Source organism: Ranitomeya imitator, chromosome 4 (assembly GCF_032444005.1).
Source record: "Ranitomeya imitator isolate aRanImi1 chromosome 4, aRanImi1.pri, whole genome shotgun sequence".
NCBI lineage: Eukaryota > Metazoa > Chordata > Amphibia > Anura > Dendrobatidae > Ranitomeya > Ranitomeya imitator.
Window position 1 is genome coordinate 362,216,905 of NC_091285.1, and position 27,500 is coordinate 362,244,404.

The 27,500-nt window shown below is 44.1% G+C and overlaps 2 protein-coding genes across 2 annotated transcripts in view; one reads left to right on the forward strand and one right to left on the reverse strand.

Moving 5' to 3' along the window:
• DNAJC2 (DnaJ heat shock protein family (Hsp40) member C2) overlaps window positions 1–12,366 on the forward strand; it is a 69,321-nt gene extending 56,955 nt beyond the window's left edge. The window contains exons 12-17 of the mRNA XM_069765114.1: window positions 1,810–1,879; window positions 2,098–2,282; window positions 2,779–2,879; window positions 7,090–7,200; window positions 8,908–9,065; window positions 12,246–12,366. Of these exons, the coding sequence (XP_069621215.1) occupies window positions 1,810–1,879; window positions 2,098–2,282; window positions 2,779–2,879; window positions 7,090–7,200; window positions 8,908–9,065; window positions 12,246–12,320 (700 nt within the window). The 3' untranslated portion in view covers window positions 12,321–12,366. The remainder of the gene's footprint in view (window positions 1–1,809; window positions 1,880–2,097; window positions 2,283–2,778; window positions 2,880–7,089; window positions 7,201–8,907; window positions 9,066–12,245) is intronic.
• Window positions 12,367–12,370: 4 nt separating this feature from the next.
• The window catches only part of PMPCB (peptidase, mitochondrial processing subunit beta), a 71,762-nt gene continuing 56,632 nt past the window's right edge, over window positions 12,371–27,500 (reverse strand). Inside the window, exons 9-13 of the mRNA XM_069765115.1 lie at window positions 26,768–26,928; window positions 16,740–16,825; window positions 16,576–16,664; window positions 15,560–15,635; window positions 12,371–14,702 (exon numbers count right to left, since the gene is read on the reverse strand). Of these exons, the coding sequence (XP_069621216.1) occupies window positions 14,638–14,702; window positions 15,560–15,635; window positions 16,576–16,664; window positions 16,740–16,825; window positions 26,768–26,928 (477 nt within the window). The 3' untranslated portion in view covers window positions 12,371–14,637. The remainder of the gene's footprint in view (window positions 14,703–15,559; window positions 15,636–16,575; window positions 16,665–16,739; window positions 16,826–26,767; window positions 26,929–27,500) is intronic.

Genomic DNA, 27,500 nt, shown 5'->3' on the forward strand with positions numbered 1-27,500 from the left:
GAGTTTTCTGCTTTTCCCTCCCCAGGGACGTCCCATGGTTCCGGTGTCCCCCAACGAAGCGATAGAAAAAGCAGGATTTTTTGGTTGCTTACCTAAAATCTGTTTCTCGGAGCCTTCAACTTTATGTGCATAGTAAGCACAAAGCACCAGCCCATTTCCCCTACAACCAGGATGGGCAACACTCCAAAGATACTAAATACATACTACTAATAGAGTTATTAAACTCCACATAGTAAAGAAGCGTTTTAAATTTAAACAAATAACTTTATTAACATGTAAAAACCACATACACTTAAAAAATGCCTCACAATCAAAATTAGTGAAAACCAGACAGAGGTCAGCTCACGAATCGGCAGAACACATACATCTTATGGTATCGTACATATGTCATATGTTACCTCAAAATTGGTAGGGCCACGCAATGTAAATAGTTTTAAAATACCGGTACAGACTACATATATAGGGCACTGTCTGCGACTATCAAAAAAATGTCAAAGCACACTGTATACTCCTGTCCCCTTACCACAAATGGAGAGAGAAAATTACTCCCCCATTTCAAGGGCAATTGCCCAGTGTTAAATATGGCATGGATAGACCTTATATCCGTATTGAAACGCTAATCCAATCACCAGGGATAGCCCATATAACCTGCATGTATCGCCAGTATCAGTATAAGGAAAGTACAAAGCTGCCAAGAAAATCCCCAGACAAACCCCTATTGCATCTCCCGTACGGCCCACACATGAACACAATCAAGAGATCAGAATCTGATCTCATACATATTACATCTCGGTGTTTGCCGTAATCCTAGCCTCGTGGCACGCTGAACCTCCGTCAACCCCGACGCGCGTTTCGCATCTGCTTCCTCTTGGGGGCGTCCCAAGAGGAAGCAGATGCGAAACGCGCGTCGGGGTTGACGGAGGTTCAGCGTGCCACGAGGCTAGGATTACGGCAAACACCGAGATGTAATATGTATGAGATCAGATTCTGATCTCTTGATTGTGTTCATGTGTGGGCCGTACGGGAGATGCAATAGGGGTTTGTCTGGGGATTTTCTTGGCAGCTTTGTACTTTCCTTATACTGATACTGGCGATACATGCAGGTTATATGGGCTATCCCTGGTGATTGGATTAGCGTTTCAATACGGATATAAGGTCTATCCATGCCATATTTAACACTGGGCAATTGCCCTTGAAATGGGGGAGTAATTTTATCTCTCCATTTGTGGTAAGGGGACAGGAGTATACAGTGTGCTTTGACATTTTTTTGATAGTCGCAGACAGTGCCCTATATATGTAGTCTGTACCGGTATTTTAAAACTATTTACATTGCGTGGCCCTACCAATTTTGAGGTAACATATGACATATGTACGATACCATAAGATGTATGTGTTCTGCCGATTCGTGAGCTGACCTCTGTCTGGTTTTCACTAATTTTGATTGTGAGGCATTTTTTAAGTGTATGTGGTTTTTACATGTTAAAAAAGTTATTTGTTTAAATTTAAAACGCTTCTTTACTATGTGGAGTTTAATAACTCTATTAGTAGTATGTATTTATGTGCATAGTGTCAGCCTCCTAGTGGCAGCAGCATACACCCATGGTTCCTGTGTCCTCCAATGAAGGCTCCGAGAAACAGATTTTACGGTAAGCAACCAAGAAATCCTGTTTTGTTTTTTTTTTTGTTCTGTATTCATCGTTATGTTGCTAAACAAATGATGAATGCCTTTGTATAGTATGTAATTCTCATACTTAATGGTGGTTACCATGCTGTATTTATTGACTTCTCTGCTGTCGTTTCTGCTCTTAGTTTACAGTCTCTAAATGAGGCCCTTTCTGGAAGCTCAAAAGAAGAAAGTAAAAGTGCTGTGGAGAAGCAGGTATGTGAATAAAAAAAACCATCTAGTACTAATTAATACAGATTGAACCTATTATTAAAGTAGCGTTGTAGTAATGAGAAATATTCCACTCAAAACTTGTCGTAGTATTACATGGCATATATTTCAATGAATTGGTGATTATGTAATTTCTGTGAGCAGCAAAATTTTAAAGTATGCTTTGACTTAAAACAAAATACCTAAATCTGTCTGTCATTTAGATTGCAGAAGTAAATGCACAGATTAAAAGAGAGAAGGAACAGGAGGAGGCTCGTATGAGGCAGTCCACAAGAGGGGCAGAGCAGTCTTCTTCTGGTGGAGGTGGTAGCAGCAAGTCCTGGTCAGAAGATGACCTGCAGCTGCTGATAAAAGCTGTGAACTTATTTCCTGCTGGAACTAATGCCAGGTAACAGCAGAGCTGTCAGAATACTAAAACTGCGCAATCATTCTTGCCAGTATTGTACTATGGCCATAAGTCAACTCTGGCATTATGTTTTTAATTCTTTGCTGAAGTTGCAAATATATGTGAAAATGGAAAATCTGAATAAAATATCACCCATTTATTTGAGTATACTGAATTTCCCTTTAAACGTTTCTTGGGTAACTCTTTTACAATTTTCGTTTTATCTCTGACATGGCATCAGTCTACAACAAGTGGCTTGATAGCTGTAATTCAAGAAACCAAATTCTAGAATCCTAGAGACTACCCTTGTACGGTAAGGGGTGCAGCATTTCCTACGTTTAGGAACCATTTTTAATGGATCAAAATGCATTTCCTGAAAATATTTCTTAAAAATGAAATGGGTATTTTAGACTTGTTTTCCATCTCAAAAGCATTACGTACCCTCTGCATAATGATCACATCATGAAGTTAACCTATTCCAATTCATTTTGTTATGCAGGTGGGAAGTTATTGCCAATTATATGAACTTGCACTCTGTTTCTGGAATAAAAAGAACTGCAAAGGATGTAATAAATAAGGCCAAATCCTTACAGAAGCTAGGTAAGTCGTCTGATTGTCATACTTGATATAGAATAGGTGATCGTACCTTTGTGACCTCTGTAATTTGATCGGGTAATAAATTTCACCTTCAAACTTTGCGTTTGTCAAAGAATGATCCCTTTGCAGCAATTACAGCATTGCAGACCTTTGGCATTCTAGCAGTTAATTTGCTGACGTAATCTGGAGAAATTTCACCCCATGCTTCCAGAAGCCCCTCTGCATACCATACGGTCAAGCTGCTCCCACAACAGCTCAATGGGGTTGAGATCTGGTGACTGCACTGGCTACTCCATTACAGATAGAATACCAGCTGCCTGCTTCTTCCCTAAATAGTTCTTGCATAATTTGGAGGTGTGCTTTGGGTCATTGTCCTGTTCTAGGATGAAATTGGCTCCAATCAAGCGCTGTCCACAGGGTATGGCATGGCGTTACAAAATGGAGTGATAGCCTTCCTTATTCAAAATCCCTTTTACCTTGTACAAATCTCCCACTTTACCAGCACCTAAGCAACCCCAGACCATCACATTACCTCCACCATGCTTGACAGATGGAGATAGGCACTCTTCCAGCATCTTTTCAGTTGTACTGCGTCTCACAAATGTTCTTCTGTGTGATCCAAACATCTCAAACTTGAATTCGTCTGTCCATAACACTTTTTTCCAATCTTCCTCTGTCCAATGTCTGTGATCTTTTGCCCATATTAATCTTTTCCTTTTATTAGCCAGTCTCGGCTATGGCTTTTTCTTTGCCACTCTGCCCTGAAGGCCAGCATCCCGGAGTCGCCTCTTCACTGTAGATGTTCACACTGGTGTTTTGCATGTACTATTTAATGAAGCTGCCAGTTGAGGACCTGTGAGTCGATTTCTCAATCTACAGACTATAATGTACTTGTCTTGTTGCTCAGTTGTACAGCAGGGCCTTCCACTTCTCTTTCTACTCTGGTTAGAGCCTGTTTGTGCTCTCCTCTGAAGGGAGTTGTACACACCATTGTATTAAATCTACAGTTTCTTGGCAATTTCTCGCATGGAATAGCCTTCATTTCTAAGAACAATCGAGTTTCACATGAAAGTTCTTTTTTTTCTGGCCATTTTGAGAGTTTAATGGAACCAACAAATGTAATGCTCCAGATTCTTAACTAGCTCAAAGGAAGGTCAGGTTTATAGGCGCTCTAATCAGCCAAACTGTTTTCAGCTGTGGCAATATACTTGCACAAGGGTTTTCAAGGGTATTCTAACCATCCATTAGCCTTCTTACACAGTTAGCAAACACAAAGTACCAAAAGAACACTGGAGTGATGGTTGTTGGAAATGGGCCTCTATATACCTATGAAGATATTGCATTACAAACTAGACGTTTGCAGCTAGAATAGTCATTTACCACTTTAACAATGTATAGAGTGTATTTCTGAATCATTGAATGTTAGCTTCATTGGAAAAAACTGTGCTTTTCTTTAAAAAATAAGGAAATTTCTCTGTGATCCTAAACTTTGGAACGGTAGTGTACCACTTAGCTCACTGTATTTGGCTGTTAAAATGAGGTTGTCTAGGACCCGCTCTGTGCAGTGTGTGGCTAGTTTTATTCCCCTATCACAGCATGCAGTACAGACCAAAAGTTTGGACACACCTTCTCATTTAAAGATTTTTCTGTATTTTCATGACTATGAAAATTGTACATTCACACTGAAGGCATCAAAACTATGAATTAACACATGTGGAATTATATATTTAATAAAGTGTTAGACAATTGAAATTATGTCTTATATTCAAGGTTCTTCAAAGTAGCCACCTTTTGCTTTGATGACTGCTTTGCACACTCTTGGCATTCTCTTGATGAGCTTCAAGAGGTAGTCACCGGGAATGGTTTTCACTTCACAGGTATGCCCTGTCAGGTTTAATACTAAGTGGTATTTCTTGCCTTATAAATGGAGTTGGGACCATCAGTTCTGCTGTGCAGAAGTCTGGTGGATACACAGCTGAAGTCCTTCTGAATAGACTATTAGAATAAAAACCAGCTAAGTAAAGAAAAACGAGTGGCCATCATTACTTTAAGAAATGAAGGTCAGTCAGTCTGAAAAATTGGGAAAACTTTGAGGGTATGTGCACACGTTGCGGATTCTCTGCGGATCCGCAGCATTTTTTGTGGTGCAGCAACGCTGCAGATCCGCAATTGATTTACAGTACAATGTAAATTAATGAGAAAAAAAAGCTGTGCACACGTTGCGGAAAATCCGGTGCGGAAACTCTGCGGATTAAAAGAAGTAGCATGTCACTTCTTTTTTGCGGATCTGCAGCGGTTTTGTACCCACTCCATTATAGAAATCCGCAGAGGTAAAAAACGCAGTAAATCTGCAAAAAATCTGCAGCAAAAACGCTCAAAAAACGCTGCGGATCCACACAAAAAATGCGACAAATCCGCAGCTGCGTTTTCTGCCAGGAGAGGCAGAATCCGCACCTGAAATTCCTAAGGCTAATCCTCAACTTGTGCACATAGCCTGAAAGTGTCCCCAAGTGCAGTGGCAAAAACCATCAAGCGCTACAAAGAAACTGGCTCACATGAGGACCGCCCCAGGAAAGGAAGACCAAGAGTCACCTCTGCTTCTGAGAATAAGTTTATCTGAGTCACCAGCCTCAGAAATCGCAGGTTAACAGCAGCTCAGATTAGAGACCAGGTCAATGCCACACAGAGTTCTAGCAGCAGACACATCTCTGCAACAACTGTTAAGAGGAGACTTTGTGCAGCAGGCCTTCATGTAAAATAGCTGCTAAGAAACCACTGCTAAGGACAGGCAACAAGCAGAAGAGACTTGTTTGGGCTAAAGAACACAAGGAATGGACATTAGACAAGTGGAAATCTGTGCTTGGGTCTGATGAGTCCAAATTTGGTTCCAACCACTGTGTCTTTGTGCGATGCAGAAAAGGTGAACGGATGGACCCTACATGCCTGGTTCCCACCGTGAAGCATGGAGGAGGAGGTGTGATGGTGCTTTGCTGGTGACACTGTTGGGGATTTATTCAAAATTGAAGGCATACTGAACCAGCATGGCTACCACAGCATCTTGCAGAGGCATGCTATTCCACCAAGTTTACGTTTAGTTGGACCATCATTTATTTTTCAACAGGACAATGACCCCAAACATACCTCCAGGCTGTGTAAGGGCTATTTGACCAAGGAGAGTGATGGTGTGCTACGCCAGATGACCTGGCCTCCACAGTCACCAGACCTGAACCCAATCGAGATGGTTTGGGGTGAGCTGGACCGCAGAGTGAAGGCAAAAGGGCCAACAAATGCTAAGCATCTCTGGGAACTCCTTCAAGATTGTTGGAAGACCATTCCCGGTGACTACCTCTTGAAGCTCATCAAGAGAATGCCAAGAGTGTGCAAAGCCGTCATCAAAGCAAAAGGTGGCTACTTTGAAGAACCTAGAATACAAGACATAATTTCAGTTGTTAAGTATATAATTCCACATGTGTTAATTCATAGTTTTGATGCCTTCAGTGTGAATGTACAATTTTCAGTCATGAAAATACAAAAAAAATCTTTAAATGAGAAGGTGTGTCCAAACTTTTGGTCTGTACTGTATTTATAAGGATTGGTTGATCTTTCAGAGTAATTATTTTTGCTTATCTAAGCAACGATTTGTATACACTCATTGTGTGTCCTCAATACTGACTGACATTTTGAGGAGATACAAATATTTGCCATGCATTTTATTAGTTTTCAACAAGATTTTCACTTGGACTGTATTATGATCCAAGTATGGGTCAGATTCATTCCATTTTTTTTTTTTCATTCGCTCATTTTTTTAAATTTGTGCCTATTTCAAAGTCTATTTTGTGTTTACCTGTTTGTTGTTTTTCATAACTTTTTTCCACTAGAGATGGGGTTTCGGTTTTCCATATTTTCTGTTACTTCATCAGTTGCAGTTTTTGTTAAATGTACTCTAATTTCACTGTTAGTGATTTTATTTACATCGGGCATTTTTGCCCAAATTTTGTAAGATTCATGAACTATGTCAGTTTGACGAATTTGTCGCAAAAACAGTCAAAGAATACCACAACAAAATAAAAAAGTAAAGAAAAAACACATTAATGGCCCAAAACTTTTATTTTACTGGGGATAGAACATTGTCACCTCCAAACACTAGTGAGATTACCAGAATACGTACATTGTGTGTCTGCTGAAGATTAACATTACTTTACTTTTACTGCAGATCCTCAGCAAAAGGACGACATTAATAAGAAAGCTTTTGATAAATTCAAGAAGGAACATAAAGTTGTAGCTCAGTCTGTAGACAATGCTATTCCTTCTGAGCGGTTTGAAGGTAAGTCACTGTCTGTTTGGCCAACGGTACATGCTGATACAGTTTAAGGGAACTTGTAAACTTCATTTTCCATAGTCATCCAGAAGCATTGCTTTATAGGTCAGTATGCCACACTTCCTACGATACCTCCTTGGTCCAGATCTCTCTGCACATATGGCTGCAACTGCTGCCAACACAGCTCCCCATTGATATCCAGATCTAAAGATTGCATGAAATTGCACATATTCCGACCTTTCCAGACACTACTTTAAATTGTATAAAGCCCCCACTTTACCTCCTATCACTTCTGATGTGGAGGAGGCAGATAAAGTTGTATAAAGGAAGGTGCACAGGCCAGAAGTCACTATGTTGCTGATGTGAGCTGTCAATCAAAGAGTAACACCAATTCCCCTGTAGTCAGAAAACTGGGATGCAGTGCACTGCTGAAGATAGAAATTAAGGCTGTAATTAGAAGTTGAGAATATATGTTCATAAATAAATTGTCACCTAATTTGTAAGTTAATCTGATATTCAGTGTTTAATAAAATGTGTAATTTGAGAAGAGATGTGATTGAAAAATACCATCTGCAAGTTTGCACCTATAGAGGTTTCTACCTGGGAGCATAGATGTTCATTTAAAGGGAACCTGTCACCCTTCCCCAGGCGTTTGTAACTAAAAGAGCCATCTTGTGCAGCACTAATGCTGCATTCTGACAAGGTGGCTCTTTTAGTTATTGTTCGTTGCACTGCAGAAATAATCACTTTTGAATTTGGTCCCTCATACCTGTGAAATCGCAAGGGAGGCAGGTCTTTCCCCTCTCATCCAGACACAACACAGCCATCACTCTGCGAGAAGGGCGCCGCCTCCTCGGCGTTACTCAGTTGTCCAGGCCCCATGCGTGGTCATATTCTGCCTTGGGCATGCGCAGTTCGCGCTGCCCGACAACTGACATCACTTGATGTCTTTTTTTTTTACTGCGCCTGCGTGCACCCGCGAGATCTCGGGCCGCGCGACATGTAAGATGGATGTATATGAAGGGGTTTGAATCAAGTTACAATACAGCAGTGAAGTACTACCTGGGGTATGGGGGCAGGATTCAGATCTTTGTCAATATGAAGGGTTTGGAGATGAGACAAAATGCAGATAATTTACTAATCCAGGGTTCCCCAACTCCAGGCCTCGAGGGCCGCCAACAGTGCAGGTTTTCAGGATTTCCTTAGTATTGCATCGGTGGTAATGTGATCGTCTGCACAGGTGATGATTCCAACCCCTGTGCAATACTAAGGAAATCCTGAAAACCTGCACTGTTGGCGGCCCTCGACGCCTGGAGTTGGGGACCCCTGTACTAATCTAATGTACATTATTCAGAAATGTTATAGGCTTTGTTATTGCCCTTTAAATGATGTGGATAGCTTTGTGGACTTTTTTTTCTTCGAAATACATGCATTTTGGGTTAAACATTTCTGCAATTGTTTCATTTAAAAAATAGGCAGTTTGTATTCTTTAGCACAAAAAGTTGCTGTCTGTTCCCTATAATTTGTCCATATTATTTAAGGGCTGTATTTGTGACACATTCTAAGTCACGGAAGTTTTAGCAACCAGTTTCACACATGTGAATGGGTTGTTTGTGGTGCAAGCCCTATTTAGATGAATGGGAAGATAAAAAGTAAAAATTAACTAACCTTATTTGGTATCAAAGATGAAACATCGTCTTTTTTTTTTAAAAGCTCCAGGTGCAGACTCCTCTACTCCATGGACCACTGAAGAACAAAAACTTCTTGAGCAAGCATTAAAAACATTTCCTGTAAATACTCCTGAAAGGTGGGAAAAGATTGCAGATGCTGTCCCTGGCAGGTCCAAGAAGGACTGCATGAAAAGATATAAGGTGAGATGCCAATTGCACAATGAATGTGTGTACTGTTCAGCATTCACAAATAATTGCGGTCTTTCCCCTCTAGCAAATAGAGAAATGGTTGCACTCAATTGTACTAAAGCAAGTGAATGTGTGATAAATAATGTGAATAGCAGGGCCGGACTTGCCAGCGGGCAGTTCTGGCAAATGCCAGAAGGGCCGGTGTCAGTAGTGGGCTGCTGTGCGCCACTGCATTCAACTATACCGGCGTCTATGACGCCGGCACAGTTGAATGCAATGATGGAGGAGAGCGCATCTGCTGACGCTCCCTCTCCCATCATTCCCCGCACTGCATCTGACACTGCGGGGGTGCGTGCACTCACTGTGTCCCAGGCAGTGCAGCGGTAGCCGCCGAGACAGGAGCAGAGAGCAACGCAGGCACAAGGAGAGGAGTGTGTGTTTTTTTTTTTGTTTTTTGTTTTACTGGACTGTGGGGCCATTCTTGGGGGGGGAGGAGGAGGGGAGATGTGGGCTGTGCTATATACCACCATGTGGCCTGGGCTGTGCTGTATACTATGCTAGTTGTTCTATATACTATGGGGGTATATTATATTCTATGGGGGAGGCCGTGTTATATACTATGTGGCTGTGTTAGGCTACGTTCACATTAGCGTTTCCCGACGCTGCGGCAACGCATGCGTCATGCGCCCCTATATTTAACATGGGGGGCGCATGGACATGCGTTGTGCGACGCATGCGTTTTTTTGCCACAAGCGTTGGGTGCAGAAAATGCAACAAGTTGCATTTTTCTTGCGTCCAAATTTCGGCAAAAAAGGACGCATGCGTCGCAAAACGCAGCGTTTTTGCGTGCGTTTTTATTTGCGTTGTGCGTTGCGTCGCCGGCGCACAACGCAAATGTGAACGTAGCCTTATATACTATTGTGGGGGTATATTATATACTATGGGGTGCTGCATTATATATAATGGGGAGGTGGGCTGTATTCTATGGGGGGCTGTATTATATTTATACTCTTTGAGTGGTGATTTCATCATACTCTATGAGGGTGGCTGCATTATATTCTGTAGGATGGTGGCTGCATTATACTTTGAGGACTATGGGGAATAAGTTATACTATATGAAGAACTATGGGGTGCATTATACTATGGAAAGTGAATTGTACTACATGGATGACTATGGCAGTGCATTATACTATATGGAGCACTATGAGGAGTGTATTATACTATATGGAGGACTATGGGGTGTATTTTACTAAACAAGTAAAATGCTGCATATTCAAATTGTTTTCGCTGGAACAAAAATCATTGTTCTCAGCAGCACATCACCGATGTAAACTGCAGATGTGCTGCTGATAACATGATACTGTATGGTGATCTGTTATTGATCTATTAGTGATGTCCCATCATTATTCCTCAGCTGGTGGAATGAGGCCGGGAAACAAGCGTTGAACAACTTCAGTATTGCCGATCAAACTCATTTGGGCAGCACGGTGGCGCAGTGGTTAGCACTTCAGCCTTGCAGCGCTGGAGTCCTGGGTTCTAATCCCACCCAGGACAACATCTGCAAAGAGTTTGTATGTTCTCTCCGTGTTTGCGTGGGTTTCCTCCGGGCACTCCGGTTTCCTCCCACATTCCAAAAGACATACTGATAGGGAATTTAGATTGTGAGCCCCAACTGGGACAGCGATGATAACTGTACTGTAAAGCGCTGCGGAATATGTTAGCGCTATATAAAAATAAAGATTATTATTATTTATTTAGCGGCCTGAGATCAGCGCATGTAAATACAACCGAAATGCTTTTGTGTGATGTGCAATATGTTAGCATTTGGGGCCCCATTTTAAACTTTGCCTAGGGCCCCACTTTGCCTAAAACCGGCCCTGTCTACAAGTGTACAAAGATATTATACAGTCACCATGTGACAAGTGGGCCTGTGTAACTTCAAATGCCAGGGCTGAATTTTAGTCCCAGTCCAGCCCTGGTGAATAGCATAATGGCTTGTGAAATCTATGAAAAAACATCCGATCCATGAGATTACCTTGACGTTGGTGGATGGGCTCACATTTTTTGGCCAAATTTTGTGCTAAGCATCTCATGTGTTTTTTCATAGATTTCACAAGCCATTATGCTATTCACGTTTCATGTATTACACATTCACTTGCTTTAGTACAATTGAGTGCAGCCATTTATCTATTTGCTATGTTAAAGAGAACCTGTCACCACCAAAATCGACGATGAGCTAAGCCCACCGGCATTAGGGTCTTATCTACAGCATTCTGTAATGCTGTAGATAAGCCCCCGATGTATCCTGAAAGATGAGAAAGAGGTTAGATTATACTCACCCAGGGGCGGTCCCGCTGCGATGGGCATCGCGGTCCGGTCCTGGGCCTCCCATCTTCTTACGATGACGTCCTCTTGTCTTCACGCTGCGGGTCCAGTGCAGGCGTACTTTATCTGCCCTGTTGAGGGCAGAGCAAAGTACTGCAGTGCGCAGGCACTGGGTCTCTCTGACCTTTCCCGGCGCCTGCGCACTGCAGTACTTTGCTCTGCCCTGCTCTGCGCCGGAGCCGCAGCGTGAAGACAAGAAGAGGACGTCATAGTTAGAAGATGGGAGGCCCCGGACCGGACCGGGAACACCCCTGGGTAAGTATAATCTAATGGTGAAGTAGGCGGGGCTTCAAGGAGGAAGAAGGGAGGAAGTACGCTGCCATCCGCAGCCCTCCCGACCGCAAATGTGAAACTAGCCTGTGTTGTTTTTTGGGTATGCACCAGTTCAGACTAGTTCTATGTTCAGTCAGTTTTCCATTACTTGTCTTTCCCCCTAGACATTTTTATGATGAAATATCTGTTGTAATCAGGGCTGTAGAGACAGTAAGCCAAACCTCCAACCCCACAGCCCTTGTCACTACTGAGCATGTACATAAAGTGCAGCACAGATTCTTCTCAACTAAAAGCCCAGATACTTAGATCAGGAACAGAATAGACATTTATAGGATATTTGATAACTTTCACAAATTATGAAAACATTTACAGCACATACTGTACCCAATGTATTATATATTCTAGGAGTCTGAGTCTGTCCATTTTATTCCGACTGCACAGCCCTGTCATATACCCTCTCGCATATTAAGTGGAAAATTTGTGATAAAGCATGTGGTGGTTAATAAACTAATTTCATGGTTTTGATTTTCATAGGAGCTGGTAGAGATGGTAAAGGCCAAGAAAGCTGCTCAAGAACAAGTCTTTAATGCAACAAAGACAAAAAAATAAGTGTCTGTTTGTGTGTTTTATAATAAAATAAGCAAATGCTGTACAAGTAGTTGGTTAGAAATTATTTATTTTTTGTATACAGTATTTAGACCAAAGTTGAATATTTTGGATTGTTTATTCAAAGAGGTTGTCCACTACTTAGAACTACTAGGATTCCAGGGCCATAACTGACATACAGTTATATGAAAAAGTTTGGGCACCCCTATTAATCTTAAGCTTAATGTTTTAGAAAAAAAAATTTTTTTGCTTCAGTTTCATATATCTAATAATTGTTGGACACAGTAATGTTTCTACCTTGAAATGAGGTTTATTGTACTAACAGAAAATGTGCAATCTGCATTCAAACAAAATTTGACAGGTGCATAAGTATGGTCACCCTTATCATTTTCTTGTTTTAAATACTCCTACTTACTTTTTACTGACTTACTAAAGCACTTTTTTTTGTTTTCTAACCTCATTGAGCTTTGAACTTCATAGCCAGGTGTATGCAATCATGAGAAAAGCTACTTAAAGTGGCCACTTGCAAGTTGTTCTCCTGTTTGAATCTCCTGTGAAGAGTGGCATCATGGGCTCCTCAAAACAACTGTCTAATGATCTGAAAACAAAGATTATTCAACATAGTTATTCAGGGGAAGGATACAAAAAGCTGTCTCAGAGATTTAACCTGTCACCTGTCAATTTCCACTGTGAGGAACATAGTAAGGAAATGGAAGAACACAGGTACAGTTCTTGTTAAGGCCAGAAGTGGCAGGCCAAGAAAAACATCAGAAAGGCAGAGAAGAAGAATGGTGAGGTCAAGGACAATCCTCAGACCACCTCCAGAGAGCTGCAGCATCAACTTGCTGCAGATGGTGTCACTGTGCATCGGTCAACTATACAACGCACTTTGCACAAGGAGAAGCTGTATGGGAGAGTGATGCGAAAGAACCAGTTTCTGCAAGCACGCCACAAACAGAGTCGGCTGAGGTATGCAAAAGCACATTTGGAGAAGCCAATTTCTTTTTGGAAGAAGGTCCTGTGGACTGATGAAACCGAGATTGAGAAAAACACTTGCTACCCACAGTAAAATTTGGTGCAGGTTCCATCATGCTTTGGGGCTGTGTGGCCAATGCCGGCACTGGGAATCTTGCTAATGTTGAGGGACGCATAGATTCCTCTCAGTATCAGCAGATTCTTGACAATAATGTTCATGAATCAGTGACAAAGTTGAAGTTACGCAGGGGATGGATCTTTCAGCAAGACAATGATCCAAAACACCGCTCCAAATCTACTCAGGCATTCATCCAGAGGAACAATTACACTGTTCCGGAATGGCCATCCCAGTCCCCAGACCTGAATATCATTAAACATCTGTGGGATCATTTGAAGAGGGCTGTCCATGCTCGGCGACCATCAAACTTAACTGGAATTGTTTTGTAAAGAGGAATGGTCAAAAATACCTTCATCCAGGAACTCATTAAAAGCTACAGGAAGCGACTAGAGGCTGTTATTTTTGCAAAAGGAGGATCTACTAAATATTAATGTTACTTTTCTGGTGGGGTGCCCATACTTCTGCACCTGTCAAATGTTGTTTGAATGCAGATTGCACATTTTCTGTTAGTACAATAAACCTCATTTCAAGGCAGAAACATTACTGTGTCCAACAGTTATTAGATATATGAAACTGAAATAGCTGTTGCAAAATTTTTATAAAACATTAAGCTTAAGATTAATAGGGGTGCCCCAACTTTTTCATATAACTGTACATGGGAGGGGGGTAGTATTATAATGAACACTGCAGGCAGAGATTTCTTCAAGGCACCGCCTGCCCTGGAACCTTGAAGAAATCATTAGCATACAGACCTTAATAGGTTATATACATCCTAGGAGGCTGAAAGATCCATTTAAGGATAGGTCATCCATGTAAAAATACTGGACAACCTCTTTAAATTTTATGGCTCAAGTAGTGGCACATCATTATCCCGTTTTTCGAGCATTCAAACAAAAGCCCCCTCAACAGTAGTCAGAGAACTCATGGACACATTCCTTAAATATTTTATTAAAGAAAACAATTGAGACCTACAAGGCTCATTAAAAAAAAAATGTTAAACTGGGTTTACATATTGCTGCGGTTTGCAAAAAGGATTGCAGCTAAAATGGCACTGATTAACGACCTCCTAGTAAACTTTGGCTGTGAGGCTCCATAATCAGTCCTTTCAATTGCAGTAATCAATGCTGATCAACATTTCAGCATACCAGGGATTCAACCGCAACAAGAACCAGCCACGTTACAGAATACTTCCTAAAACAAACAAATATGGTACTTGAATAACTTTGATTACTGTCTAAGCCAGTACATGCCACTGCGAATCCGGTCATATTCAGGAAGCTGTCCAATGGGCCCTGATAAAGCAAAACAATTTGATTTAGATGAAGAGCATGGGTATCAAAGTATTTGCTAGCTTTGGCCTCTGGTTCATAAGTCCTGCAGCCATAATCAGCGCCTCATTGGAGGAAGTTCTAGCAGTCAAACGTTTATAATTTATCCGGTGGCAATGTTGAAACATCCCTTTAACCCATTACTTGCCAAATTAGAAATTTTCATTTTACGGATTTTTCAGAAAAGGGCATGCCAATATTCAATTAAAAATGACAATGACATGATTTCCTATTTTGAAAACATTAATTTTACAAACACAACACAAAAAATTGGACCAAATTATAAAATCTTAGTTGCTAGAAGCAAAAGATTAGGCGTCGCAAAAAAAGGACATTGGTAGATAATGGGTTAATACCAATGATGGGTTTAGAGTAAATCTGTCCTTCTGCACTACTGCTCATAAGGCCATCATCCTGGGTTTATTGATGTGGTGTAGAAAAAATACAATATTAAGAAAGTAGCTGGGTGTTACTAAAAGTATATTAGTACTGAGCGAATGTACTCATTGCTCGGGTGGTCTCCGAGTATTCGCTCGGAGATTTAGTTTTTGTTGACGCAGCTGCATGATTTACAGCTGCTAACCAGCCTGAGTACATGTGGGGTTGCCTGGTTGCTAGGGAATCCCCACATGTAATCAAGCTGTCTAGTAGCTGTAAATCATGCAGCTGAGGCAATGAAAACTAAGTCTCCGAGCACTTACAAATACTCGGAGACCACCCGAGCATGCTTGGGAAAACCTGAGCAACAAGTACACTTGCTCATTCCTATCATCCCCTGTATCATTAGAACTTTTTGCTAAATGTATTAATATGATACTTACCAACTGCTGCTATTGCTGGACTCTTGTCATAAATATATTTGGTGCACACGTCTCGTATGGTCTGGGCATCAATTAACTAAAAGAATGAAGAAGATGGTTGTGCATGTGTCTTGCATTCTATAAGGAACTGTTCATTAACACAAATTCTCAGGAAGAGACATTATTTTAAGGTAACATTTTAGAGCAGAGGTGCACACTTTGTCTTAGTGCCATTTTTTTTTTTTTTTTTAATTGTACCACTCAAGGGCCGCATAAAATTTGAACTGGTATTCGGATTCATGGTGTATATATCGACAGTACCATATTTCCTGTAACCTAACTATTGAAGAAGGAGGGTCCTCTGCTCCCCTATTTATCACTAAGAAATAAAAAAGTCCTTGACCCCATCCATACCACCCTATGACATGAATCTTGTGGCACAAGTCGTCATTTAAAGGGAACCTGTCACCAGGTTTGGCTGATGGAAGATATAGCCACCACCTTCTATAATGCTGTATATCTGCCCCCAACCCGTAAGAAGAAAAAACTTATTATACTCGCCTGCGGGGTGGGTCCTGTCTGAGGGGTGTCAGTGTTCTTGGTGCAGCACCTCCCTCCTTCTTGCGTCATCCACACAAAGCAAGAAGAGAACAGCGAGCAAATGAAAACAGACACCCCTTGGTCCGGACCACTCCACAGGCGAGTATAGTAAAAGTTGTTTTTCTTTTCTTACAGGTCGGATTGGGGACATACTTCATTATATAATGCTGTATATCAGGCCTGAAAGGTGGTGACAGGTTCGCTTTAATAAAGCACATAAAATGGCCACAAAACTATTACTTCATAGTAATGCCATACTTTACAACCGAAGTTGCCCAATTTTAAATCTAAGTCGTCAAAATTACTGGGATCCATGAAGTTTTCTGCATATAAAAAAAAACCTTTGCATTTTAAGCTTGTAACTTAAAATTACTTAAATACAAATTCAGAAGTACTGGTTCAGAAAGGCTATAAGCTAAAATACATGTAAAACTTACATCAATTCTTGCCTCCAGTTCAGGTAAAGGTATTCTTCTGTTATAACACAACATTTGCCGGCCTATGTCTTCACAAATAGGTGTAGAACCTTCACAAACAGCAAGTGACATGATTAAAATTCTAAGGCGCATAGAATACATTACAATGACATTGATGTTCTTACCATCCAACTGAAGCAACATATTTGTTTTCAGCAGATTTTTCGCTCTTGCAACTTCACTTTCTGTAACACTTGTGCAGAGTCTTATCCTAGTAGAGTAACACAAAGAATGGTCACACACTTTCATTTACATTATAGTTATGTTGCTGGTAAAGGCAATGAAAGTGCATAAATACAGTGGATGTAAAAAGTCTACACACCTCTGTTAAAATGCCAGGTTTATCATGTGAAGGAAAAAAATGATTTCAGAAATGTTACATAATTTGTAAAATTCCACTGAGAAACAAATAATTTGAGGTGGGAAATAGTGATGAGCGAACATGCACTGATAAGGTGCTAGTGTCATCGGCGTGCTCAATAGTATGTTCAAATCTCTGCGCCTGCACGTCTAGCAGCTGTTCGACAGCCGCAACACATGCAGGGATTGCCTAACGAACAGGGTTAAATTTGGCACAACAGTGGAATTACCTAGAAGTGCACATCCCTCAAAAATTGATGAAAGGACAAAGACAATTGGTCTGGAGCACAGAAAAAAAAAAAAAAGGAATACCGCAACATTACAAGAGCTAGAGGTATGTCTGGTACGTACTGGTGGTGTACTGTACGTGACATCAATCTCCCATATTCATCATCTGTTTTGAGGTAAGGTGGCAACACGTAAGCCTTTTCTTACAGCTGAAACATCCAAGACTGGCTAGGTTTTGCCAAAACCTGTAGTCTGCCAAAAGTACCTTATTTTTTTGGACTATAAAATGCACTTTTTTCCTCCAAAAATGTGGAGGTGCATCTTATTGTCCAGATGTACCTGCTGTGAAGGGGGAGGGGCAGCAGGTCACAGGAGACTGGAGTCGGCTGCTGCGGCTAACTCCTGTGCCCACTGCTAAAGAGAAATTAATATTCACTACACTCGACACCCATGAGAGTGGAAAGCAGTGAATATTAATTTCTCTTCAATAGCGGACACGCGGTTAGCTGCAGCCGCTGGATTCCTGCAGCTGCCGGGCTCTAACTTGTGTCCACTACTTAAGGGAATGAACATTCATTGATCTTTAATAGCGGGCATAGTGTTAGCCACCGGCTCCTGCAGCTTCCGGACAATCACGTGTGCCTGCTATTACGGTATATTATTATATTATATATATCATTCCCTTTAGTAGCAGGCACACGTGAATGGTAATTCATAGTAGTAAGCACTTGTGTATCTACCCTGGGAACTTGTCACCAGAAATAACGATGTTAACCTGCACATTAACCCCTTATCTGCAGGTTAATAGCATCATGATGCTGTCCGGTGCCTGTACGCAGTCAAATACATCAGATAGATTTTACGGCGAGTACCAAAAATCTTTCTTGGAGCCTTCATTGGGGGACACAGGTAACCATGGGCGTATGCTGCTGTCGCTAGGAGGCTGACAATAGGCAAAAAAGGAAAATAGCTCCTCCTCAGCAGTATACACCCACCGACAGACACAAAGTACCTCAGTTAGGGCTCATACTCACTTGCGAGAAACTCGGACGAGTCTCGCACGTTCATACTCGGCGCTGCTTCCGTCACTCAGATCAGAGCGTGCGGCCGCATAAGTTAGTGTCCTGTCTCCAGCTTTCTGTCGCCCCCAGGTATTTTAGAAGTCTCCCTAACGTCAAGGTTATGGTAGACCCCTTCTTTTGCGTTTTTAGGGTGTTGGCAGAAAGAAGGAAGGATTATCTCCTGATTTATATTGGTAGAGGATACTACTTTGGGGAGGAAAGCTGGGTTAGGTTTGAAGACTATTCTGTCGTCAAAGATTTGAAGATATGGATTCTGGATAGAAAGAGCCTGCATCTCCCCCAGCCTTTTAGCCGATGTTATGGCAATTAGGAAAGCAGTCTTAAAGGAGAGATTGGCTATGTCCATCTCTTCCGACAGTAAGTAAGGGGTTTTACACAAAGTGTTAAGGACCAGGTTTAGGTCCCAAGGAGGAGTTGATTTCCTCACAAGTGGCCTCATTCTCTGCGTGGCCCTGGAAAATCTCGCTATCCAGGGATGGGAGGCTAGTGATGTATCAAAAAAAACACTAAGTGCTGCAATCTGTACTTTTAGAGTACTAGGCCGAAGGCCCTTGTCAAATCCGAGTTGCAGGAAATCGAGGATTCTGGGAATATCTGGTTTCGAAGTATCCACAGGACCTTCTCCCAGAAAGGAACAATACCGCTTCCAGATCTTGTTGTAAATCGCCGAAGTCACCGGCTTTCTGCTTGCCTGGAGTGTGGTAATGACATCTTCTGACAGGCCTCTGGATCTTAAGGTTTGCCGTTCAGGATCCAAGCAGATAGGTGAAGAGAATCTGGATTCTTGTGAAACACCGGACCTTGAAGTAGAAGGTCCTGCCTGTTCGGTAGTAAGACTGGTTCCTCTGTTGACATCCTGGATAGTAGAGAAAACCAGCTTCTTTTCGGCCAAAAAGGAACCACCAGGATTACGGTTGCTTTCTCGTCTCGTATCTTCCTGAGTATCTTCGGTATCCTGGTTAGAATCCTCCGAAACCTCACCCTCGGAAGAGGGGCTAGACTCCCTTGGCCTCTTCCGTGAAGTCTGCGGGTCTGACTGAGTTGCCTGGGAAAGATTCAAGCTTGAGATAGAAGCCTGAACCTCCTGTCGAATCATGGTCCTCATACTGGATAGTAGCGTCGTCTGCTCATCACCCACAATCTTGGATGTGCACGATTTGCACAATGGTTTCCGCCAATTTTCCGGAAACTTAGTGGCACATATCGGGCATTTATTTTTCCCCGATTTTTTCCTTTCGGCTGTGGGGATGGGAGGGTCAGCCTAGGATAAATAAAGATGTGTGGGGTACGTAAGTAGGGAAGCAGGGGGAGGGGTGAGCTTTGTGGTACGGCTTTAACATAGCCCACTCACGTGCCCCTGAAGCTGGTCAGTCCCCTCAGGTCTGGCAGTCTCCTCCATAGTGCCGATAACAATCTGAACGTATAGCCGAGTGCTCCTTTGTCAGGATGGCCGGCGGCATACAGACCCCCCCTAGTGAGTCTATATAGGTTTTACCTGGTTGATCCTGCCCTCTTTACCGCCGCTGTGGTGACCGCGCTGAGCCCCTCACGAGGCCGGCGCTGCTGCTGGCGCCATCCTCCACGCTGGCCGCGACCGGTAGTGACGCGGCCGCTGGACCCAGAAGCTGAAGCCGCATGCTGAAGCCGGCCGCTGCTGGAAGCGGCCGCCGCACTCACCCCCCAGCAGACAGGCACCCGGACCGAGAGCCCCCACGAGGAGGAAGCGGACCCGACCCCCAGGAGCAGCGCTACACTGGGGAGGCTGAGGGACCCCCCATAGCAGGTATCAGCCGCAGATATCTTGCGGCGGGGAAGGGAAAGGCTGGGCCCCCCGATCCCCACCATCTGCACAGCACCGTCAGAGGACATGCTTGCCGTTCCTATCCGCAGTGGGACAGAAAAAACACTGATGGGTGGAGTGGGGAGGGTCCTTTTAACTGCTTGTGGTTCCTGTCCCACTGAGGATAAGAAGGACGTCCTCCAATGGTGCTGTCAGGTGGTGGACTGGAAAAAAGACTTAGGTCGGCCGGTGTGTGGCCCCCTGCAGCACCTTCCTTCCCAGGCCTGTATCAAACGAGACGTGGGCATGAACCCTGTAAAACCTCGAAGGTGTGCAAACTAGACCAGGTCGCGGCATTACAAATCTGTAAAGCCGAGGCCTGGTGACAAACTGCCCAAGAAGCTCCTACTGCCTGGGTGGAGTGAGCCTTTAACCCCGGAGGAGGCTGTTTGTTCTGAACGCAATATGCCTACAATATTGCTGAACGAATCAAATGGCCAATACTGGGTTTGGAAGCCGCGAGTCCCTTACGATGACCTTCAGAGATGACAAATAGGGCACCAGAGTGGTGAAAGGGAGCAGTCCTAGAAAGATAGACCCTGGTAGCTCTAACCAGATCTAACCTGTGGAGGGAATTCTCCAGGGGATGAACTGGGAGAGGGAAGGACAATTTCTGCATTAATGTGAAATGCAGAAACCGCCTTAGGCAAGAAGGAAGGAACGGGTCTGAGAATTACCTTGTCCCGATTTAGAATCAGGAACGAAAGGACAATGCCGCTAACTCAGAAACTCTCCTGATGGATGTAATGGCAACTAAGAAGGCAACTTTCCATGATAGGAGAGAAGATGGAATGTCTTGAATGGGCTCAAAAGGCGTGCACTGGAGTGCGCCAAGAACAAGGTTAAAATCCCATGGATCTATCGGAGGACGAAAAGGAGGTGCCAGGTGGGTGACTCCTTGAAGAAAAGTCATTACCTGGGAACGAGACGCCAGATTTCATTGGAAAAGAATTGACAGAGTGGAAACTTGTCCCTTAAGAGTACTGAGCAACAGACCTGAGTCAAGACCCGCTTGTAGAAAACCAAGAAGGGAAAAGGACATAGGGACCAAATTGTTGTCCTCACTCCACTGAAAGAGGGCCTTCCAGTATCTATGGTAGATACACAAGGATGCTGGTTTGCTCGCCCTAATCAAGGTCTGAATGACCTGATGGGAAAACCAGCCTCCCTCAGGACTGCGGTCTCAACGACCATGCTGTTAAACTCAGAGACTGTGAACTCTGGTGGAAGAGGGGGCCTTGTGAGAAGAGCTGGGCGGTTTGGAAGCCTCCATGAGCATATTCACCAGCTCCACCTCAAAGAAAATTGCCCTGATCTTCAGGAGATTGATGAGGAGAGCGGCTTCTTGGGCATTACAGCGACCCTGCACTGTGTGATGAAAAAGACTGCTCCCCAACCGAGGAGACTGGCGTCGGTGGTGATGAGATGCCAACGAAGAGGAAGGACTTCCCGTGTAGCGACTGAAGAGCGTTCACAAGGTCAAGGACTGCCTCACCTTGAGAGGCAGAAGCATGAGACTGTCCTCTTGTCCCAAGCCGACAAGAGGGCCAGCTGAAGAGGACGGGTATGGAACTGTGCAAAAGGCACTGCTTCCATGGCGGCAATCATCTTCCCCAAAACCTTCATGCAGGACCATAGGGGGAGAGAAGCTGGACGCTTTAGAGTGCAGAGCCCCTGGCAGAGGGTAAAAACTTCTCTGGAAGGAAGACAAGGGATTGGGATGTGTCGAACCTCATACCCAGAATCACCAGGTGCTGAGCTGGGGTCAGGGAGGACTTCTCTCTGACAACACAGCCAAGATGGACCAGATTGTCCAAGGTGATCTGAAGACTCTGGTCGCCGTCGCGGTAGGACAACCCCTTGTTCAAAAGATCATCCAAATAAGGAATTATGAGAATTTCCTTGGAGCGAAGTATGGCCATGACTGCTGCCATAACCTTCGTAAATACTCTGGAGACAGAGGCCAAGCTGAAGGGAAGAGCAGTGAACTGATAATGGTCCTCCTTAATCGCAAACTGTAGGAATCTCTAAAGCTGAACACAAATAGGAATGTGAAGATAAGCCTCCTGAATTTCTACAGAGCAAAGAAATTCTCCCGGTTGCATGGAAGCGATTACCAAATGCAGGGACTCCATACTGAAATTACTTATCCGAACCAGACGATTCAATTGCTTGAGGTCCAAGATCGGACGTAGCGGTCAGTCTTTCTTCGGGATTACGAAAAGATTGGAGCAGAACCTTGAAAAACGTTCATACCGGGAAACGGGTATGATTACTCCTGTGCGTAGTAGGGAAGAGACAGCCTGAAGAAACCCTGGGGACTGAGATGGGAGTCTTGGCAGACGAGACAAGGAAACGTCTTCCTGGGGTGGAGAAAAGTCGATTTTGTAACCGGACGTGACTATCTCTCTGACCCAGACATCATCGACCACTGACAACCATACTTCCTGAAAGAGAAGAAACTGGCCTCCCACCCTGGAGATTCCCGGGTGGGGGTGACCCGTCACACCGAGGAGAACCTGTTGGCGCGGCACCCTGAAGACTTGGCAGAGTGAACCTTTGGTCGCCAGTGAGGGGCTAGTTTGAAAGATGGCTTATTCCTTTCCCCTTGTGCAGAAGAGCCGTCCTTCTGGGTGGAAGGCAGAGAAGGGCCGAAAGAATCGAAAATGAAGCAACATTTTTTTTTTATTATTATTATTAAAAAGACGTTTAGGCTTGGACTGGGAAGTGAGGTGCTTTTTCCACCCGTAGTATCAAAAATTATTTGATTCAGTTTGGACCCGAAAAGTCTAGAGCCTTGGAAGGCAATGCCAGTGAGGGACTTTTTGACAGTGGATCTGCATTCCACGCTTTCAACCAGAGAATGCGGCATATAGCAACGATGTTGCTGGTATCCCTGGTGGAAACAACCATCCAAGGAAGCGGTTAAAAGATATTTGCTAGCATGGGCAATCTGATCTGCCATCTCATCCGGAGGAGCTGCTGCTAGAATACCCTGAAGAAGCATTCTTGCCCATGTGGACATGGACTTTGCCACCCAGATGGAGGTGAAAATGGGACATAGGAAAGCGCCAGCTGCTTCAAAGGCTGAATTAGCCAAGGATTCCATCTTTCTATCCGTAGAATCCTTAAGGGATGCACCATCCGGTAGAGACAAGACTGTATTGGAAGACAGGCGAGAAACTGGAGGATCCACATTGGGGTCTCTGCCCATCTATACCAATGAGGTCTAGGCTAAAGGGATAGAGAATATCAAGCTGCTTCCTTACTGAGAAGCGCTTTTCAGGGTGTTCCCAGTGTTTAAACATAATCACTTAAAATTCCCTGTGATTAGGGAAATTCTGGGAGGGACATCTTACCCTTTTGAAGGAAATGGAGTGCTCCTGAGCAGGTGCCTCGTCCTCCTTTAGGTTCAGAGTTTGGGTAATTGCCAAGATAAGGCTATTGACCATATCCTGCATTTCTGAGGTCTGGTCCATATCGGACTCAGACTGGGAATCCATATCCAACCCAAAAGCCGCCTCTGAGGAGAGGGCATGGAGTGAGGAATGCATCAAGGAGGATGCAGAGGGACCCAGAGAACTGGAGAAAGAACTGAAAAGAGCCCGCTTCCTTTGCTTTGCACCCGATTTGTCCCTGCAAAGGTTGCGGTCATATATGTGCGAATCACCGTGAGACGTTCGGAGAACTGGTGGCGGTAGACAAATGTGGAAGTCACTCCAGGACTTGGACCAGGGACTGTGATACTTCTGTCAGGTTGGAGACCGACTGACATGGCAACAGCCCACTCCGGAGGGAGGGGTGTGCTCTTATCCCAGGCATTAGGGGGCTCCTGTGGGGCAGACATGGAGGAAGGGCTGCAGGACAAGCAGAAAGGGGAAGGCTGGCCTGAAGACCACTTTCTTTTGCAGAGGGCACAGACGTAGTGAATCACAGTGGGCTTAGAGGGGCAAGTAGAAGCCTCTCTAGGGTTGGGCATAAGTTGAGCCTTGGGGATACTGCTGTGGAGGAGCCAAGACAAAAAGAGCAGAGCCGAGCCTACCCGATGCTAGCGACGACCAGCAGCAGAACTGTGGAAGTTGTGTCCCCCTGTGTGCAGAGCATCCACAGGTCTGCAGAGAGCGCAGGATATGGCGATATGAAGAAGCTGATACAGCCTCGGCTGTGTCACCACACCGCTGTAATCTGCCGGCTGTCAAACGAGAAAGCTAGCATCCCATTGGCTGACACACCGGGGGCGTGAACAGCCAGGAAAATCTGCCAGCCGGTGAAAACAAAAATCCCCCTCTGATTGGCTATCACGCCAGGGGCGTGAACAGTCAGGAAGGAGAAGCTCCGTGATTGGAGCGGAAAAAGCGCGCGCTGGTGGTGGCGTGAGCAGACTAAGAAGAAGAGAAGGAAGACGCCTCGTATTGGATAAAAAGAGCACAAGATTTAAATGCACGACGGTGACTGGCCAAAGGAAACCGGGAAGGGGTGCAGCCAGTAAAGAGAGGGGGAGTGTCCGCAAGTACTGAGCCCGGCCATGGGAAAAATGGGAGTGGCTGTGCCAGCTGTTCCCTACCACTACCGCCACCCTGTACCTTTGCGATGAATGGATAGTGTTCCCAGGGATGACGCCTTTCCCGCATAGTCTCCAGACTGTGCAGAAGGTCAACCCCTTAAAAGAGAATTCTAAACAGTTCAAAATATTAATTTTGAAACAAACATTCAGGTCTTTGATAAAAAGCTGAAGCAGAACTGGAATTTCACCCTTCAGCATGGCAACAACCGTAAGTATATCTTCAAATAAACAAAAGAATGGCTTTGCCCGAAGAGATCAGAGGTTTGGAATGGCCCAACCAGAGCCCAGACCTGAATCCAATTATAAATCTGTGGTGACCTGAAGAGAGCTGCATGTAGAAAAGCCGCGGAGACACCATCACGTGTTTCTCAACGCAAGCAATAAATAGCCAGGTCTTGCACCGGGAAGGAACAACCACGGGAAGGCCAGCATCCAAAAAGAAAAACCACCTATGCCAAAACATGGTATCCATCCACAGACAGCTGTTTCGGGGTATTTGCCCCTCATCAGTGTGGAGTAGGAAACTGGCTATTAGGAGCAGTGCCTAATAAAAGGACTATAAACATAAGGATGAATGACCTTGGGGAGATCAAAACATCCAACACCGGAGACACCATCACGTGTTTCTCAATGCAGTGATCCAGAACACTGCCCCCATCCCTTATGGGAAATATGCAAATGCATGTAGAAAAGCCGCAGAGACACCATCACGTGTTTCTCAACGCAAGCAATAAGTAGCCAGATCTTTCACCAGGAAGGAACAACCACGGGAAGGTCAGCATCTGAAACTGGCTATTTTACTAGGCACTGCTCCTAAAAGCCAGTTTCCTACTCCACACTGATGAGGGGGCAAATACCCCGAAACAGCTGTCTGTGGATGGATACCATGTTTTGGCATAGGTGGTTTTCCTTTTTGGATGCTGCTCTTCCCGTGGTTGTTCCTTCCCGGTGAAAGATCTGGCTATTTATTGCTTGCGTTGAGAATCACGTGATGATGTCTCCGCGGTGTTGGATGTTTTGATCTCCCCGAGGTCATTCATCCTGAAGAGAGCTGTAGGAGAAGATCTCACAGTGGGACACATTTTGAGCACTACTACAAGGAACAGTAGGCAAATATTGACAATTATACATGTGCCATGCTTATGAACACCTGCTCAAAAGACCATTATCTTAGTATGATTTTTTTTACATAACAAAAACGTGGCATTTTAACAAGGGTGTTTAGAAATTGCCCCGCAGTGTATTATGCACAGTGCGGGGCTGGGATTCCTGGGCATGCGCACTGCGACCTGGGTGAGTGGCTTAGACACACAGTGCGCATGCCCAGGAATCCCAGCCCCGCAGTGTGAATAAATCATAAGACACTGAGGGGCTGGGATTCACAAGAAGGGCGGCCGCACAGGCGCAGTCTGCGAGACTGCATCTGAGGTCAGACGGGCAGCACTCACTGCGCCTTCCCCAGGCAGAACAAAACAGCGCAGGCGCCGGTTTTGATTTAAAAACAGGGCGGAGGGGGCGGCGCCCGGCGCCGAAGAAGCCTTGAGTGACGGCAGTGTGGCGTGTGCAGCAGGGGGGTTAAGACCTGCCTCCAGGACTAAAGACAGGTATTTTTGCGAAATTATAAAACGCTTTATTTCTGCTTTGACTGCACCAATAACTAAAAGAGCCAGCTTGTCAGAATGCAGCATTACTGCTGCACAAGGTGGCTCTTTTAGTTTCTAACGGCTGGAGGGGGTGACAGAGTCCCTTTAATTAAAAAATAAAAAATTACAGAAAAGTAAAATAAAAAACTTTGGTCTGAACCAGACCCTGTGTGCCTCCTACAGACACTAAGCAAGAACTGGTTAGCTGAGAGCCAGCAGGAGGGTGTATACTGCAGGGGAGGAGCTAACTTTCTTTGTATCACTTAGTGTCAGCCTCCTGGTGGCAGCAGCATACACCCACGGTCTGTGTCCCCCAATGAGGCGAAGGAGAAATCTGTAGTAATTTTTTCCAGCATTTGCTTGGGATGTTGAAGATTCCAACTAATCCATGCAACCAGGTAATCATTACTAAAGCATTTCCCTTTAGGAAGCTTACCATTCTCTTTGTACAAAGTGCATCATGTCTTCCACTGAATTTGGCTCACAGACCATGTACAGGCCCCATAGTCCAGTGTCAGTGTAACAGGTGTTGAAGGACTGGAAGCTGTGGCACAAGTTCCCATGACATGTAATCTGAGCAAGTTTACTGGACAAGTTCTGCTCAAAGGAAGAAAAAAAAATCATTGTTGTATAAAAAAAAAAGTGACGCCAACTTAGAAGGTAAAGCCAGAAAAGTATAACAGCACTCCATCAATTTAATCTCCAACTAGTATATTTGCTTATGCTTGGCCATCCTGTCATAATATGCAGCACCTGCTATAGTTGGGTAGCTCTACATATCTAGTTTTACATCTTAGTTCTGCATCCATATTAAATCAGGAAACTGATTTAGTTTCTAAGTTATAAGCTTTTTGTATTGATATTGGCTTTGTTCCTTTTAAAGGGAACCTGTCACCCCCAAAATCGATGGTGAGGTAAGCTCACTGTCATCAGGGGCTTATCTACAGCATTCTGGAATGCTGTAGATAACCCCCTGATGTCACCTGAAAGATGAGAAAAAGACGTTAGATTATACTCACCCAGGGGCGGTCCCGCTGCGGTCAGGTCAAATGGGTGTCTCAGGTCCGCTCCGGTGCCTCCTATCTTCATTCCATGACATCCTCTTCTGGTCTTCACGCTGCGGCTTCGGCGCAGGCGTACTTTGTCTACCCTGTTGAGGGCAGAGCAAA